An 18,645-nucleotide genomic window follows, 5' to 3' on the forward strand; every position below is an offset into this window, starting at 1 on the left:
CTTTATATGACCCTGCCTTCTGCAAATATGTCTTCTCCATTTCTGTTGCTATATTATCAGGATACTCATAGAGTCTAGGATCAACTCTGAATTGAGGATGGTTTCGCCTTAAGATGAAACCTAATACTAGCAGAGATGTTCCTTCACATTCACAAGTACAAGGGATTAGGGCTGGTTTGTGTCTCCCACATGGTGTGTGTTGGAAGAACAGAACTGCTTGCTTTTTCTGTGCTTTCACACCACAGTCAAGAGAATTCCATGGTCCTAAATGGTGCATGATTTCCCTGCTAGCAAACAAGTGTTCAGTTCTTAGGCCAGTGTTTTCTGTAACCTAGTTCAGTTGATATGCTGTCTACTTGGAGAGTGTCATATTCCACAGTTGAGGTCTTCCAAACTTCAGATGCCAGTTGTAAGTCCCAGGTCTTTTTACCTGCGCTTTTTTTATCAGCTGCCTGTAAATCAGGTTTCCCACATACCTTATTTGATAATTGACTGGATGAGGAAAACCTAGAAAGTTTTCATCATTCTTCCTGGCCTCTGCAATACTCCTTCTTGGGTATGGAACAGGACCCATTCTGAAATGGTATTTGTAGTTGACAATCAGGATAAATCCTTTATTGCTACTGTAGTATAGGAATACAGGAAGATGAGGCTTTCTGTGACTGGCCTTGGGTAAGAGACATTCTGACTGTTATGACCTATATGAGGGTGAAGCTGCAAGCCAAAAAACAATAAGGAAAAAACACATGCTTACAGGGAGACAGCAAATACACCTCCATGTTGTGGGTCATCCCCACTGAACTAGAGGTATTAACACTGTTAATGTTTGTCTTGCTTTTTGTTTTTGGATTTTTTTTTAGCATATATTTATGTACCTAATAATGGTTTCATTATGACATTCTTCTGCATCTACATGGTGCACTTTGATCATACTGCTCTCTGTACCCTGACATTCCCTCTGAGCCCCTTCTTCCCATAGTCCTCCTTCATCTTAATTAGGGTAGCTTATGGGAGCATCAGTAAGGTGTTATTTTTGATGTGGTCTTGCTATATATAGTTCAAGCTGGTCTCAAACTCAAGATCTTCCTGCCATAACTTTCTGCATATTGGGGTCACAGGGGTGTACCACTGTGCCCAACTACTTCATTTGTAAGGTACTGTTATATTGTTAATTCTTGCAGTCCTGGGTTATTTGTTTGTTGTGATGGGTTCACTTGCAGCTAAGGCTGGCCTGGAACTTGGTAAGTAGTCAAGAATGACCTTGAACCTCCTGCTTCCTTCTGCTACCACTCCCCAAGTGTTCTTTGTAGTAATGTGAGGAGCAGGGGTAGGAATGGAGTTCAGCTTTAGACTAAACTTGAAAAGACCCGGGAGAGGTTCTGGCTTCCATTGCTACCATTGCTGTTGGTAAATATTTTTTTCAGAAACACAGAATTGCTTGATTGTATTTTGCTGTTACTATTGATCATTGAGAATCTTCATGAATATCAGTGGGTCAGTCTGGGGATTAACCTAATTGTTTCAGAGTTTTGGGACTCCTGTGGGTCCAAAATTTCTAATGTTCTCTCTTCCTTTGCTCGTCCTTTTATTAGCTTCGCCTCAATAGTATCAAGAAACTCTCCACCATCGCCTTGGCCCTTGGGGTTGAACGGACCAGAAGTGAGCTCCTGCCCTTCCTTACAGGTAAGGATTTCTGGGGCCCAGATGTGGTGAGGACAGTTGAATGGTTCTTACTAATGAGTGAAAAGTAGATTAATAAATTAAAAGTCTTCCCTATGCCACAGTGGCATGGGGCAGTATTCCAGAGGAGCCTAAGTGTGATCCTCTGAGAAAATGATATGGAACGATGGAGCAGCAAAAACTAGTTTAAATCACAGCTTCAACTGTTAGCATTGACTTTAGACAAGTTTCTTAGATTTTTTTTTTCGTCTCTAAAATGAAGATAATCTTCGTACTTTATTGTTGATGTGGGCATTAAAGAGCATTAATCATTAATACTTATTACATAGTTGTTGCATGCCAGCTGACCACTGGACTCTTGTGATTTTGAGTTAACTCTTAGCTCACAGAGTGCTTATGAGAGTGCATATGTTCTTAAATTTACATCTCCATTGTCATTCATCTCGGTCTCATAGCAACACCTTAAAGCAAGGAATGCTATTGTTGCTGATTTGGACATAAAAAAACTGAGGCACAAAAAGATGAAGTGACTCATTTCCCTGGAATTTTTCTGTCTGGAGATGAGCAAAGGGATTTTATATTTAGGCTCTGTAGTGAGCAGTATTAACTAATTGTGAAGAGTTTGGATCTGATGTCACATCTGCCTGGTCAGAGGGTTTGTGGATAAGATAGGCATGATACTGTAACCTAAATGAAGACTAAGGCTCCTGTGAAGAGCCAGTGACTGGGCCAGGGATGTATTAAGTGGGGCTCTCTTAGCTTTTGCCAAGTGTACTGTCTGCAGGTGTACATCAAGTTCTCTGTACAATGGCTGGCACAGTGTGGGCCACCATACTAAATCCCTACTGTCGCTATTCTCATTTTTCCCCTACTGTAGTCCCCTCTAGTCAGAATTGGAACTGAAGGTTTTCCGTGCTCTCTTACTGACAGAGTGATTTGTGTTGGATCATTTCCTATGGATGACCTAGGAGAAGTAGAAGGCTCAGCCTTTTGGCCCTCCCCTGTTTGACACATGGGTAGCTGTGGCCTATTGGGGTTTGGTGCTCTACCACAGTGGCATGACTAATTTTGAAGTGTGAAGGTGTGACTGTAAACACAGCCTGAAGAGTAGTTTTCTGCATCTGGTATGAGAAGATGGTCCTAAGCCAGGGGTCTTCCTTTGGCCACCAGAGATACCCTAAGGTTTAGGATGCTGAGACAGAGGCTGCTCTTGGCAGCAAAATGACATGAAGAACAGTTAAATGAATAATGGTGCAGGCGAGAAGCCAAAGATCCCTGGGTTTTAAAACAAGCTGCTGTGGCATAACTGCCTAGATCCTGGGAATGCCCTCCACCTCTTGGGCTCTGCTCTTTAGTTGAAAGCTGTTCTATAAGAAGAGTTTAGTTGTATGTAGGTGATTGTGTGAGGAGGGAACTGGGCAATTAATGAAAATAACCAATGTGTGTGGCAGTAAATAGAGGTGAGGTGGCAAGACCATCACGATTAGGGGTACCAGGAGAACCACCTAGGTTATAATGGGCTACCTTAGCCGGCTTTCTGTACTGTATGGAGCTCTGAGGTTTAATCCTGTTGATGGGCAAGGTGCCATTGTGGTTAACTGCTAGAGTACAAAGGGAGTGAGATTTGGGACCACTATGTGGATATACAGAGGGTGTGTGAGGGGAGGCACAGAGGTCGCAGCCTGCTAGCAAGGTAATATCTGAGAACAGAGGCCCTGTAGTCAGATGGTCAGGGTTCAGTCCTGCCTTGCTGTTTTCCTTCCTCTGCAGAGTCAGGAATCACATAATGGGATCATGACAATTCACTAAGCTAGTAGGAAAATGCTACTCAGATGTATTATTTGAAAATTGCATGTGGCAGTTTAATAATCCAGATGGGAAGAACTGTGGGAGCCTGAGTGTGCTGAAGACTGAAAAGGAACTGTGATTCGGACAGATTTATTTTTGAGCTGTTGGAAATCTAAGTAATGTCAGATTTCTTCTGCTCTGGACTCAGAAAGTGTTCAGAACAGGAAGCAGCAGACACACATACAAGACACTGGTAGTGCTTCAGCAAGTACAAGCTGAAGGCCTGTAAGCTAATATCTAAAGAACATTCAGCTTTTCTTTTTGTGAGGGAAAATTACTGAACTATATTAGTTTACTAGGACAAAGGCCTCAGACTGGGCATCTGAAACAGCTGTGTTTTTGCAGTTCTAGAATCTGGAACTGTGAGGTCGAGGTTTCAATAGCATTGGCCTAGGTTTCTCCTGAGGCTCCTCTGCTTGCCTTCCTCATGGCAAATCCAAGGTGAAAGAATGTTAAAGCGCTGGTGAACAGCCAGTGACTGCACATTGTGGGAGCAGCCAGCATTTCCCTCAGGAGAAGCAGAACCTGAGAGAGGCACAGGTAGTTTCCCTGTCGCTTGGCTGCTTATTCTTTTAACAGACCGATTTCCAAACATGCTTCTCTGACCCTGGCAAGAACTGGAGCACACCAAAGCTAGTCTTGGCTGCAAGTGATCATGGCTTCTGATCTCATGCTTGGTAAAAGTAGAAGAAGGGGAGAGAATGAGTTCAGGCGGCAAAGGATCGAACTTAGTCTAGCCGCTTCTTGGAAATTCTACAAGCAATCAACAGTGGCTGAACCAAGCCCAAAAAGGAAGAAAAGAATTTCCTGGCTGAAGACTTAGGAGTTCCTGAAAGTGGTGCTGCGTGTTTAAACTAGACCCAACCAGAAATTCCATTGACTGCCCTGGGCTGTATACACATGATTGTGTTTGTCCCCATTGAGAGGGCGCCAAAACTGAGGCGTAGTAGTGGTGCCACTCTGCTACCACCCCCACCTAGCACAGAAAAGGCAGTTGTGGGACCTGGGCTCATTCTGCTTGTCAGGTAGCAGATGAGGAGGAGTGGCAGGCAGGGAGATAGGGATGCTGACATTGAGGAGGCACAGGGCTGTTTGCTTGTTTGAAGCTTGGGTCACTGGTTCAGCTTGAGTCTTTGATGGACTTGGTCCTTGTCCCACAGACACTATCTATGATGAAGATGAAGTCCTCTTGGCCTTGGCTGAACAACTGGGAACCTTCACCACTTTGGTGGGAGGACCTGAGTATGTGCACTGCCTGCTGGTGAGTGAAAGCTGGGAGGTCCCCTAATCCTTTTCTCTACCTTGGGGTCAAAACTGTGGTTCTGCCTATGGGTCATGGGGACCAAGAAGGAGAGGGATTAGGGAGGCTGGAGATCATTCTAGAATGGATGGCCTTTTGGTGTCATTTATGTCAAGTCATTAGTGACATTTAATCTCCAGTTACCATTCATTCTGTATCCTTACCCACACTAGGACCAGTGGGCAACCCACTTGTAGGGTTGTGGGTTTGGGGTCAGGCAGGTTTCTGCCACATACTGATAGGCCTTTTAAGAGTACTAACCTTTCTAACTGCCCTGGCCAATTGGAAGTCCCCGAAGCCCACCCTGATAAATGACTTAGATTCCCTCACATAGCACTTGGCGTGTAGTAAGTACTCATAGTTAGACGCTGTGGTTTTCATGGTTGGGTAGGAAGGTATACCTTATACATGAATCAATATAGAGTACCAGGATGTTGAGCCATCCTGTCAGAGACTCCTAGCTAGTAAGTGGCAGAGCTGGATTTTCAAGATTGTTGGTTTGAGTGCACCAGGCCTTACCTTACCATACCATCTGTCTGTGTATCTCTTTTGGATGACAGCTGAAAACACAGAGGATTTGATACTGCCGGGACCTGTTGTGTAGGGAAGGAGAGCCAAAAGGTCTTTTAGATCTTGGCTTGTAGCTGATAGTAGCTTAGGCAAATTACATAGCCTGTGTGCTTCAGATTCCTGCTCTTTGATTAATGAGGACAGTATCAAAGACTGTTTCACAAGACTCATAGAAAGGAGTGACAGATATGTCAGCAATACAATGGCATGGTCTAAAACCTAGTACATAGGTGCTGGAGCCAGCATCAGCAATGATTATTATACATGGAGAGCTACACACACATGGCCTCCTTGACAGTTGGTTCATGGACCCAATGAAGTTCCTTTAGGAGTCCTCATGGGACGCTTTTAATGAAGGATGGGGTGGAGAGATCAGAGGAGTCTCATTAGATCAGGCCATGAGGTAGGGTTCCATCGCTGTGACAATAGAGAAAACACTGTTTTCTAACCTTGTGTTCTCATCACAGCCACCCCTTGAGTCACTGGCTACAGTGGAGGAGACAGTAGTACGAGACAAGGCGGTAGAATCCTTACGGGCCATCTCACACGAGCATTCACCTTCCGACCTAGAGGCTCATTTTGTGCCTCTGGTGAAGCGGCTGGCGGGTGGAGACTGGTTCACCTCCCGCACCTCGGCCTGCGGCCTCTTCTCGGTCTGCTACCCCCGAGTATCCAGTGCTGTGAAGGCAGAACTTCGACAGTGAGTCCTTACTCTCCATCACCTTCCTTAGCATTTCTCAATGTCTCAGCCCCTCTAGGTCTTCCCAGAACCTAATGTTGCTGAGCTCTCCCTGTTCCCTCCTCAGTTCTCTTCAGGGATGTTGTTCTTGACAGTGGCCTCTGGACACCACAGGGATGAATTTGCCTGACCTGCCTTCTTGGAAATTCATTCCTGCTGGTGGTTGGTTACACATGGCCTGCTTGGAAGAGAATCTAGAATGCCACACAACAAATGGTGTCTGGTGTTACTTTCAGTCTAGACCCCTGAGTAGACATTCCTGGCAGTTGCTGAGTGTTTTGTTGCTCAGATCTGTGAAACCCAGGTCCTGATCTGTCACTCCAGAGTACTGGCCTACAGCCATGTGCACATACTGGGATGTCTCCATTACACCCTGTGTGTCTCTGACTGAGGCTTTTGACAAGGAAGACCTGTCAGTGGCATTTTAAAGAGTTTTATGGCCATGGCCACATAAAGAGTACTGTGCTGTAGTCTTTCACTGAGACCTCAAGTTAGCTGTGTGGGGATGTGCCATTGCCTTTGGTCCTGTTGGTAGGAGTGGGAAGACAGAGTTCATGAGTTGTACAAAGTCACCATTGTTAGCAGCAGAGTCCACAGCCTAGCCAGCAGTGCTCTGTGTTAATGCTGGGCTGCCAGCTGCTAGTGCTTCCCAAGAACTTAAGCCCAGGCCTCGACCCATCCCAGGTACTTCCGGAACCTGTGCTCAGACGACACCCCCATGGTGCGGCGGGCCGCAGCCTCCAAGCTGGGGGAGTTTGCCAAGGTCCTGGAACTAGACAATGTCAAGAGTGAGATCATTCCCATGTTCTCTAACCTGGCCTCTGACGAGCAGGTGAGTCAGTCCCCAGCTCTCACCATGCCCTTACTTGCTGAGGCAAGGGACCCTCAGCTCAGTAGGCCTTTGCTACCCTAAGCTACCCCATTCTCCCTAGGACTCGGTGCGGCTTCTGGCAGTGGAGGCATGTGTGAACATTGCCCAGCTTCTACCCCAGGAGGACCTGGAGGCCTTAGTGATGCCCACCTTGCGCCAGGCTGCTGAAGATAAGTCCTGGCGTGTCCGCTACATGGTGGCTGACAAGTTCACAGAGGTAGGTTGGTATGGTTCCACAGGAGGGTACACTGAGATTCTCTGAGGGGAGGAGTGAGCCATATGTGGGAGCTGGCACCACAGTCCTCAATTTTAATAAACATTCCATTGATCTCACAGAACCAACCCTGGATGCAAAGATAAAAATGATTCTGAAGCCAAGTTCTTACTCTGTGAAAGCATATTCCCTGACCTCAAAACTTCCTTAAGATACAGTCCAAGAGTTAGTTGTCAGAGTAATGCCACAAACTAGACAGAACAGGGACAAGATCAAAATTTCCTTACCTGACAGCATGCCTCCACCCCTCAGTGCTGAGAGTTGACCCTAGAGCTTGGCCCATTTGACCCATGCTAGGCAAGTGCTCTACTGCTATGCTCTAATTCCAGGCCCATAGTTATTAGCAGTGCCTTTGGTGGAGGTCCTGCAGTCAGTGAATTACACACATACATTGCCTTCAAGGAGCAAGCTAAAGGTCAGCCTCAATAGAAAGTGCTGATGGAATGTGCTGTTCTCTGTGCCTCATGGCATTGAGAGGAGGAGGTCGTGCTCCAGCTGGTTGTGAGGATAGGAAGTGGCATCTAGATAGGAGCTGTATTCCGACAAGACAGCCTGTGCAGAGGTGAGAGACAGAATGTGCAAGGATCCTGGGATTCAGTGAGAGAAGGGACAGAGTGATGGACAAGAGCTCTCCCTCGTGATGATTACTGGGGTCTGCCAAAAGGCTCAGCCCTAAGGACTGTTTTTGTGGGCACAGTGAAGTTGTTTGACGCTTGGCCGTGCAAGAAGTCTGTGTGCCTGAAGGGCTTAGTACCATAGTAAAAGCAAGAGAGTCAGTCTCCTGCTCCTTCCTCTCAGAGGGAAGCAGGCTTACGCTAGGCCTTGGAAGATGGGACCCTTGTGCTATGGAAATGACAGTCTGCCCATGGCCAACCGCAAACATTTTCTTAAATAAAAGGTAATGTGGGCCCAAGATAATATGAGATCCTGCGGGATTTTTACTTATTCTCTTGGTAGTAGCAAGTCATCCTGCTTCTAACTGATCTTCGATCCGCCTGCCTCTGCCTCCCCAGTGCTGGGATGAAAGGCGTGCACCACCACCTCCCGGCCCTCTTATTTCAATTACAAAAGTGATACTCACTTCTTGTAGCCTATTAGATAGAATAGAAATATGCTTATATTGTCAGATGAAAGTGGGAGCCACCTACTATAGGTAATGGAAAATCCAACACAAGTAACCTGAAGTAAATGGAAAACATACAGTGTTGATGTCCTAGAACTTTCGTTCTGTTTCTGAGGAAGCCAGAGTTCAGGGAGGTGATGACTTCACCCATGATCGTGTTGTGGTGCTAGTATTAGGTCCCCAGTACTGTGTCTTAGCTTCGTCCTGGTGCCTTCACCTCAATTTTTGCCTTGTTAGCTCTGAGCAGCTGCCAGACTCTCAGTATTGCCCTCCTTTTTATGTACAGCTCCAGAAAGCAGTGGGGCCTGAGATCACCAAAACAGATCTAGTACCTGCCTTCCAGAACCTGATGAAGGACTGTGAGGCCGAGGTGAGGGCCGCAGCCTCCCACAAGGTCAAAGGTTGGTGCTGGCAATCAGAACCTAGCTGGGGGATGTCTGAGAGGCAGAAATGGGACTGGGCCATCAAGGCTAACCAGCACCTTTCTGTCTCTGCCCACAGAGTTCTGTGAGAATCTCTCAGCTGACTGTCGGGAGAATGTGATCATGACCCAGATCTTGCCCTGCATCAAGGTAACGGAGTGCTTGGTTGTAGGATTTGAGACTTCCAGAGAGGGGTGCAGATTTGGTTTTGAGTATATTCAGAGCCAAACTAGGTTTGCATCCTTTCGGGACACACAGTAACTGAGTTTAACAGTCCTGGGTTTGGCTCTAGTCAAAATCTGAGGGTCGCAACTGACCCTAAGAAGGGATGTGTTTGCCTTCAAAGGCCACTGAGTTCCCTCATCCACAGATCTTGTGGATTGGGGCAGTGGCTGCTGGAAGCAGGGCTCACATAACAAGCACGGGAGGACTTGTGAATGCATGCAGTGCATGCCTGAGCTGCCCTGATTGTGTTAAAAGTAGGAGAGTGGTCTCCTCAGGCCATCAGGACTGAGGTATGTGTAGCCACTTGCCACTAAAGGGGTTTTTCTGACCCTGGGTTTCCTCCTTCCTTCTCCTCTCTAGGAGCTCGTTTCAGATGCCAACCAACACGTCAAATCAGCACTGGCTTCAGTTATCATGGGACTCTCTCCCATTCTCGGCAAAGACAACACCATCGAACACCTCTTGCCACTCTTCTTGGCTCAGCTCAAGGATGAGGTGAGAGCACCAGGAATGTTTTCAGCACTTTGCAGAGATGGTAGTCTACTGTTCACCCAGTTTTCCAAGAATGTTTAGAATCTTGGCACCAGACACCACACTTCACACTCCTGTTAGATGACAGGCAAAAGTGTCTGCTTTTTTTTGTTAGATAGTTCTTCATGCCCTTAACTTCGTACTCATTCTTTCCCCAAGTATTGAGAAGATGAGCAAAGACCAAGACAGTGGTGATCCTCAGGGACGCACAGAGTATGCCAGTGGAGAGGAACAGATGTGTAACCCATCCCATAGTTCCATTTAGACACTGTGGGTACCAGGAGAGGTACGCCATGATTTTTTAGGTTCATGTACCATAGAGACCCTAATACAGTGCCATAGAAAATTATGATTCCTCTCACATCATTCCAGCTGGTCCTGTGGTGAGGGATTTACTTTGCTGGCCTGTCTTTCTCAGTCTGAAGTCACAGCTGTAATCTTACCTCTTGGCCCACTGAAGGGTTTGGCTCTAGCTTGTGTCTTCTGTGTGTTCCATTGACCATAGCCAGTCAGGTCACTATACCTGGCTGTGCAGGTGACCTAGACCACAAAGGACCAAAGAGGTCACTGTGGTGACAGCTCAGGGAATTGGATTTGAACCTGTAGGCAAGTGCTGTAGCTGCAAGAGATCTTTTTGTTAAGAAAGTGTAGTAGCCAGTGTAAGGGAGAGATGAGAGAGAGCCAGAACTCTTGGATGCATGCCAGGCCAGAGTGCTGCTGTCCATTCAAATCATTCAAATTCTTTTTTTTTTTTTTTTGGAGGCAAGGTTTTTCTGTGTTGCTCTGGCTGTCCTGGAACTAGCTTTGTAGACTAGGCTGGCCTCAAACTCATGGAGATCCACCTGTCTCTGCCTCCTGAGTGCTGGGGATTAAAGGCGTGAGCTACCACTTCCTGGCCCATTCAAATTCTTTAGTGGAACACTTTTGTGGAGTGACTGATTCTATAATAATGACCCATTCTCAGGATGGGAAAAAGATTTCTCATAGGCTGTTTCCTACTTTAGAAGTCTTTCTTTAGAGAAGGTTTATGAAGTCAGTTGAAAGGTCTAACATTCGCAACTCTGGTTCTGTAGATACAAAAAAGCAAACACCAGACTAAAACAAACAATAAAATCTCTTCTTGGATCTGGGTTTTAGGTTTTCCAGAGAACTTGCTTTTTGTGGCCTCTGTGGGACCAATCCATGTTTTTTTTCCTATGGGTGTCTCTGCTCTATGGAGTGAGTGTGGATAGATACAGACTATAAATCAGAGTTTGCAATGCTTGGAATCAGGCAGGTCAGAGGCTCATCACATGTGCTCCCTGGTCTGGCATTAGCAAGGTGAAGTGATGAGAATGATAATAGGCCCTACACATGTACTCCTTGGTGTTCCAGACACTAGGTGCTTCAGCCCGTTGAGCAGAGAACCTCAGCTACCCTTGAGACTAGATGGATATTTGGATATTCCAAGTTACAGGACGATACTTAGAAAGGAGCCCTTGCGTGCTCCTATCACTTTTTCTTTTTTTAAATTTATTAAAAATGTCCATCTCCTCCCATCCTCCCACTCCCCCCCACTTCCCCGCCCTCTCCCTTTCCAGTCCTAAGAGAAGTCAGGGTGCCCTGCCCTGTGGGAAGTCCAATGCCCTCCCCACTCCATCCAGGTCTAGGAAGGTGTGCATCCAAACAGATTAGGCTCCCAAAAAGCCAGTACATGCAGTAGAATCAAAACCTGGTGTCATGATCATTGGCTTCTCAGTCCTCCCTCATTGTCAGCCACAGAGTCCGGTTTGATCACATGCTTGTTCAGTCCCAGTCCAGCTGGCCTTGGTGAGCTCCCATTAGATCAGTTTCACCGTTTCCGGGGGCGGGGGTGTCCTATCACTTTTCTAAGGCTGCTATACGAACTGTTCTTTTAATCCTCCTATCCTCTTTTCAAGTGTCCCGAGGTGCGGCTGAACATCATCTCCAACCTGGACTGCGTGAATGAGGTGATTGGTATCCGGCAACTCTCTCAGTCCCTGCTCCCTGCCATTGTGGAGCTGGCTGAGGATGCCAAGTGGCGAGTGCGGCTGGCCATCATTGAGTACATGCCTCTGCTGGCTGGACAGCTGGTGAGTGAGGAGCCAGGTTTTGTTGGCCATGAAGTGATAGATTTCAGGGTCCGGTCTGGGCAAAACTCTAGGGCCAGGGCTGTGGTGCTGTAACTAGGGGCTTAAAGCCTCCGTGTAGGCAGTGACAGCTGTCCGTGGAGGGATGTCTGAACTCAGGAACTGATGCAAGGAGTTCAGTCAGAGGAAGAAGACTGGCAGATCTGGTGGGGATCAGAATTGCCTGATTCTCTGGGACCCCTCTCTTTCTTCCTTCCCCTTCCCCCTTCAGGCCCTTACCAATCTTTTCCCCTCCGCAGGGTGTGGAATTTTTTGATGAGAAACTCAATTCTTTGTGTATGGCCTGGCTGGTGGATCATGGTAAGTACCCCCAGCAATACAGCAGGACAGGTTAGTAGCTGCAAGGACAGATGAGCTGGCACATTTCCTTGTCAGTGCTCACCTGTTGTTGTTTAAAAACTTTTAGAGAAGTGTAGGTTAGGGGTGGGTGTGGTGGGTGTCTGTGGAGCCCTACACTCAACTCGAACATAAAGACTTCTCACTGTGGTCTCTCGGGCCCTTGTGAGACTTGTTCCTTGGTTTTATTAAGTGGTTAAAAAAAAAATAAAGTTTTTGTTTTTCTCAGTCAAGCAGTTTTAAGTAGTATGCTTACATAGCATGAGATGTAATTTGCACAAGCAGAGCCTCAGTTAGTACTTCTGGATAATGAGGCAAGTGGCATCTGTCTCTTTGGGTGGCCGGAAAGTGCTGTAAGAAAAGAAACAGGGCAAAATGTAGCAAGCGCTGTTTCTTATTTTGGCTGAATTGACTGAACCTGTGTGGTCTGGCAGAAACAGGTGTGGTCATGGTCAGCCCTCCACCCTGAATCACCTCCCTTGTCCTTCCTTTTCCCTACTATAGTCTACGCCATCCGTGAGGCTGCCACCAGCAACCTCAAGAAGCTAGTGGAGAAGTTTGGGAAGGAGTGGGCCCATGCCACTATCATCCCCAAGGTCTTAGCCATGTCTGGAGACCCTAACTACCTGCACCGCATGACCACACTCTTCTGCATCAATGTAAGCACCCCGACTGCCTGTCGACCCCAGAGAATGGGAGTGCCCCTAAGATGAAGGTGGTGGTGGTGTTTTGCTTGTAAATAGAAACATGATTTGGGCCAGGGATGAGTCTCTGAAGACTGCAGGCAAAAGCTTGAGTCTGCAGTGTCAGATCAGGCTTTTGGGGGCTAAGGATTGCATGGAGTTAGATCCAAGATTGAGAGGGAAGTAGAGCGCATGTGTTCACAGGGAAGCACTTCCTGCTTGCTGAGCAGGAGAGCAAGCGTGCGGCTCTGGAGTTGACCAGTTCGGTTTCAGCTGTGTCACACATCAAAGCACCTAACAGTCTGCTTTGGTTTGCTCACCTTTGTGGATTTATGATGGTGCTTACCAGGCTGTGAAGAGTAATGTAATAGCACAGAAGACATAGAACAGCTCTGATTTTGTGTCAGAGTATAGTTACTGATTTTCATTAGTGTCTTACTTATTCTTACCGTTTTACTGACACTGGAAGCTAAAGCATGGCTTGGAAATGACTCATTTCCTCCATACTACAATTTGGAGACTCCTGTATTAAGGAGGAATTTCAGGAGTTAGGAATCAAAACCACTTGAGGATGAAGGAAATCCAGACAAAGCACAGTCAATCCTCAAAGAAAACTGTTTAGGGATTTCGGAGCTACAAGAGGGTAACCGCTCCCCGGGGTTGATGCCTTTGGACCCAGACCCTCCCATGTTCCTCTGGGAACCTGACGATGACCCAGGTGGCCTGGTCAGGTGGGGAGACATGAGGACCTAGCAGTGAAACTTGCATAATCATGCTTCTGCCATTCACTGGTTTCAGGTGCTGTCTGAGGTCTGTGGGCAGGATATCACCACCAAGCACATGTTGCCCACAGTGCTTCGTATGGCTGGGGACCCAGTTGCCAATGTCCGCTTCAATGTGGCCAAATCACTACAGAAGATAGGACCCATTCTTGACAACAGGTGAGGTCTGGGGCTTGTTCTAAACATCTTAGATAGGGCTGGAGAGATGGCTCAGTGGTTAAGAGCATTGCCTGCTCTTCCAAAGGTCCTGAGTTCAATTCCTGGCAACCACATGGTGGCTCACAACCATCTGTAATGAGGTCTGATGCCCTCTTCTGGCCTGCAGAAATACACACAGACAGAATATTGTATACATAATTAATAAATAAATAAATAAATAAACAAACAAACAACTTAGATATCTTGAAGATGAGGGGCAGGATTTGAAGCTGTCTTGCTTATGACCCTAGCTGCTTCTTCTTTACTTTCCACATAGTCTGTTTTTTTCTGTTTTAGAATGAGAATTTATTCCCACAAAATAGAATGAAAGAAAAGAGAGGGTGGTAGTTGCAGCCTTGGGCTACAATGAATTGCTCCAAAATGAAATTAGCCAATATTTATTTATGTAGATATTTTATCTGTGTAGATTAAGTTACGCTTGTATCTAAAATTTACACTTGTACCACAAACATCAAATAACCAAAATATAAGTAATGAAGTACACTTAACATTTCTAGTGAGTCTAACAGTGCCCTGGGAAGCTTTGGGAAACATGTATATACATAATTAAGAAACGGTGAATGAAGTGGACATTCATGTCTCACTGAACCATTTTCCAGAGCACACAAAGCACTCAGGCATGTGGAACAGCGGGTACCATTGCAGTTTGATGGAAAAATGTTCATTTTTCTAAAAATGGCTAGATCACTTGGATGCCCACATAAAATAAGTGGAATTCCTGCCTCTGCATAAACAAATTCATCTGAAATAAGTTTTTGAAGCAGAATCAGGATTGTGAAGAAAACGTGTAGAAAATACAGAAGAATGTCTTCATGACATGGGCAGCACACAGACCAGCTGAGTTGTATAAGGAAGAGTTTGACAAGATGGCCTCATGGAAATGGAAAGCTGTGCATCTGCTGACAGGGCGGAGATGTTTCTATGTGGAAAGAATTTGTCTAGTATCTTATAGGTGGGAAGACAAGGAAACTCTCAGTTACAGTTGGGAAGAAGACAAAGGGAAGGAGGGTTGTGGCATTCAAGTGGGAGTATTGGAAGCAGGAAGGTGCAAGTCGGGAGGAGATGGAGGAGCCAAGTTGTCCATCAAAGCAGTATGTGTGACAGTACCTTGAGAAATCCTGTTCATTTGTGCTAATTTGAAAATAGGATCTTCATGTGCTCAGTGAGCACCTGAGAAGGTGCGACCGACTAGGTGCGAGCACCCTAGGCTGTTGGGACAGCATGGTTTACAGCAGAAGTACTCTGAACACCAGGTTGGTGGGAGCTGTGGTACAGATGGGATGCCCACCTGCGATGGCTTTAAAGGCTGAGCATTTTAAGTGGACGGATGCAGTTAGGTCAGTGTAGACCCTGAGCTGGGCCTTGCTTTTAGAGAAATGAGTACTCCTCCTCCCACCACCCACCACAGATGTAGTGGCTCTGGGTGTCCTCTGTCCCCATTAGCCTGTTGGCCACTAGGTCAAGAGGGGAAGGAGGCAGATGGGGCATGGTGACCCATGAGTACAGAGACAGCCTTCTGACAGATTTCAGTGAATATATTCTAGAATATAAGGAAAATATAGGATTGCAAGCCTGGGGCTTAATTTGCATTAATTTTATGTAAAATCTTAATTTGCATTAAGTAGCATGCTCCTATCACAAGGCTCAGTATATGGCAGTAGGGTCCTGTAGCAGCTCCTACCACGAGTCTTCTCAGCAGGGAACTATGGAAGGGTCAAGCTAAAGATGAATCTGCAGCTGGTTTAGTGACAGCTTTTAGATAAAGTCAGTCCTTCAGGCTCAGGAACATTCTCCAGACAAGGACAGTAGAGAGCAGGAACCTTTGCTGGAGGGAGGGAGCTCCATTTTACCAAGCTTATTGAGATAAACTGCTAGGCCACTGGGAGGCCATGACCTCTGACCAGCTAACATTGTCTTCCAACACGTGGCCTTATGTATAGTAGCCATAAGACAGAAACAGCTAAATACTTTCACACAGTGAAAGCGTGACTTATTCACAGGACAGAAAACTTAGTAATGAGAAAAAAGATGCCTGTTTCTAAGTAGCAACGTGTATAATTATGGATGATTTATTGGTATCATATTGAGGGAGATGCTAGACCCAGGAAAATAAGACATTTATATTGAGTTTAAAATAGATGGATGCCGGAGAAATAATGGCTCAATGGTCAAGAGCATTAGCTGCTCTTGCAGAGGACCTTGGTTCATTTCCCAGCACCCAGACAAAAGCTCACAAGTGCTTATAACTCTAGTTCTAGGGTATCCAAGCCTGACACATACACCAATTACCAAGAACTCACAAAAGTGCGTGCACAAACACACACACGTAAATAATGTTTTGTGGATAAAAGTCTAATAGCCAGGCATGGTGGTACACAGCTTCCCAGCACTCTACAGGTTGAGGCAAGAAAGTCATGAGCTGTAGACCAGCCTGGGCTATATAGTTTGAAGTCATGTGTAGTTATATAGTAAGATCTGCCTACCCAAAACAAAGCAAGCAAGCAAACAACAGAAGCAAAGCAACCTTAAGTGTTAGGAATGAGGGAGGGTTGCATGGAGGGAAGAGGAGCTGCCTGTTAACTAAAGGAGACATCTGATGCCTGTATGTCTTGTCTCTGCTTCATAGCCTTAAACCTTTGTCTCTGAGATGTGCCTGCTCATAGCCTTAAACCTTTGTCTCTGAGATGTGCCTGCATGTCTCACAATTTACAAGACAGGCAGATCTCCCTGTGTAGATGTAACTTCAGGGCCCCTTGAAATCAGGAAGCCTTTGATCTTTCTGCCATGCCCCTTAATTGCTCTTGTCTTCTGGTCTGGGCTCATCTGGGTAAGAATCTAGAGTGATATACCTCTGTATTCATACCAGACACACAGTGCCTTAGTGAATATACATTTAGTCAGTGAAGGAATCTGCTGAGCTCCAAGACCTGTGTGCTCACCTGGGCGCCCCAGAGTATCCTTGTTTAGCTGATTCCAAGCCTACTTGTGTGTGCTCTCTTCCTATATGCTGCTTTATGATATGGTATGACTCTCTTGATGCTTACCTGCACAGGAGCTATCTTCCTGCCTGTGATCCCCCTGTCTCAGCCTAGCCTTGTTCACCACCTTTTCTCCTCCCTTTCCAGCACACTGCAGAGTGAAGTCAAGCCCATCCTGGAAAAGCTGACGCAGGACCAGGATGTAGATGTCAAGTACTTTGCCCAGGAGGCGCTGACTGGTAAGGACCTGAGAGTATACAGCCCTGAAAGAAGGGTAAGGGCGCCTGGGGAGGGGGCAGAATTTGGTAGTGTAGGTAGGCCGTGTAGTCCAGTTCTGAGGCCTGATTGTTCCTTGTTTCCCCAGTTCTGTCTCTTGCCTGATGCTGGAAGAAGAACCATTGCCGGCCTCTGGTGTCCGCCCTCCAACCCCCACCAAGTACCTCCCTTAGGGAGGTAGGTGGAGGCCAATGACTGTCACTCCCCGTGCATGGTCTGACCCCAGGCCCCTCCCCCAGCACGGTTCCTCCTCTCTGTAGCCTGGGAAGACTTCTGTCCACCTCCCAAGGGGCTGGGACAGTGCAAGTTGGGGCAGGGCAGCAGCCTGAAAGGAAAAGCTGGCTGTTCCTGCCCATAGTGGGAGAGATGGAGCATCCTAGGTCACTGGCTCCTGCTGCTGTAATAGGGACCCCTCACCCATCTACTCACCACCTCCCCTTCTCCAGCCCCTGAACCATGTTTTTTTGTGTGTGTCAACTGTGCCATTTTTATTTTATTCCTTTCCCCACTCTTCTCACAGAGAAATAAATGTGTAGACATAGTTGGTCTCTAGTCTTAGTCATCAGAATGGAGGAAAGAGCGCTGCCTGGGGGTTGGTTCTCTGCTCTGTTCCTGAGGAGACAGTCCTGCAACTATCCCTCCTGCTGTCATGAGAGGAAGAAGGACTTGAGCTGGCAAGAGTGCAGCAGGAGCCACAGGGCAGGGGGCCCAGAGGCTGCTCGGCAGGGTCCCGGGATGAAGCTTAAGTTTTCAAGCACTGGCATAATTCTCAGGTTTGTGTAGTGTTAACTGGGTTAGCGCCTGCAATGGAGTCCTGGCCTGTGTGAGCCCTCACTGGGATAGCACTTACAAGCTCTGTGGGCCACTTGCTGTGCTGTCAGGTTGGCTGGTGTATCCATGTAAGTATGCAAGTAAAACCTTCATACCAGGAGACTGGTTAGGGCTCTTTGTGGAGTCTTAGGACATGGCTTCATAGTGCTTTGTAGGCACTTTGTATGAAGTCAAAACCATTCGTTCTCAGTATCTGCCCTGCCCTTATTAATTTTGAAGATTGATTTTTTTTGTACTTTTATTATAATTATTATCATCATCATCATTATATTTGTGTTTGTAGCCATGTGTATGCAGGTACCCCCACAGACAAGAAGAGGGTTAGGAATACAGGCAGTTGTGAGCCTTTTGACGTGGATGTTGGGAACTAAACTCGACTCCTGAAAGAACAACAAACACTCTTAACCATTAAGTCGTCTCTCCAGCTTCTGCTCTCCCCTTACTATGAAAGTGCTTTTAGCTGTTGGAGTGTCCAGTGGTGTGACTAAATTCTGGCCAAAATGACATGGAAAGAAATAGTACAGCGTATCACAGGGAAGGCATGATCCTCCTTTCTAGTCTCTGGAATGCAGACCAGATGTCTGGAGTAGGGTCAGTCATTTTAGGTCAGGGAAGTCATAATGTAGGCCAGGCAGGCCAAAGGAGTAAGACAGAGCCTGAATCCCTCACACTGTTCAGCCAGCCGTTATTGGTGACTGTGGGACTGTTAAATGTCTGGAGTCTTGAAGGTCACCCCAATTCTCACCAAAGAAGGCCAAAAGCCCCTGAAAAAGGAACAAGGGACTTAGATACATTGTATACCAAGAA

At 46.6% G+C, this 18,645-nt stretch overlaps 1 protein-coding gene across 1 annotated transcript in view; it reads left to right on the top strand.

The window, feature by feature from the left end:
* The window catches only part of Ppp2r1a (protein phosphatase 2 scaffold subunit Aalpha), a 22,572-nt gene extending 4,642 nt beyond the window's left edge, over window positions 1–17,930 (top strand). The window contains exons 2-15 of the mRNA XM_005371902.2: window positions 1,593–1,683; window positions 4,689–4,789; window positions 5,866–6,098; window positions 6,822–6,969; window positions 7,070–7,225; window positions 8,692–8,806; window positions 8,907–8,977; window positions 9,413–9,547; window positions 11,503–11,676; window positions 11,973–12,033; window positions 12,574–12,728; window positions 13,551–13,693; window positions 16,879–16,970; window positions 17,096–17,930. Of these exons, the coding sequence (XP_005371959.1) occupies window positions 1,593–1,683; window positions 4,689–4,789; window positions 5,866–6,098; window positions 6,822–6,969; window positions 7,070–7,225; window positions 8,692–8,806; window positions 8,907–8,977; window positions 9,413–9,547; window positions 11,503–11,676; window positions 11,973–12,033; window positions 12,574–12,728; window positions 13,551–13,693; window positions 16,879–16,970; window positions 17,096–17,112 (1,692 nt within the window). The 3' untranslated portion in view covers window positions 17,113–17,930. The remainder of the gene's footprint in view (window positions 1–1,592; window positions 1,684–4,688; window positions 4,790–5,865; window positions 6,099–6,821; window positions 6,970–7,069; window positions 7,226–8,691; window positions 8,807–8,906; window positions 8,978–9,412; window positions 9,548–11,502; window positions 11,677–11,972; window positions 12,034–12,573; window positions 12,729–13,550; window positions 13,694–16,878; window positions 16,971–17,095) is intronic.
* The last annotated feature ends 715 nt before the right edge of the window (window positions 17,931–18,645 follow it).

Source organism: Microtus ochrogaster, unplaced genomic scaffold (genome assembly GCF_000317375.1).
Source record: "Microtus ochrogaster isolate Prairie Vole_2 unplaced genomic scaffold, MicOch1.0 UNK138, whole genome shotgun sequence".
Taxonomy (NCBI): domain Eukaryota; kingdom Metazoa; phylum Chordata; class Mammalia; order Rodentia; family Cricetidae; genus Microtus; species Microtus ochrogaster.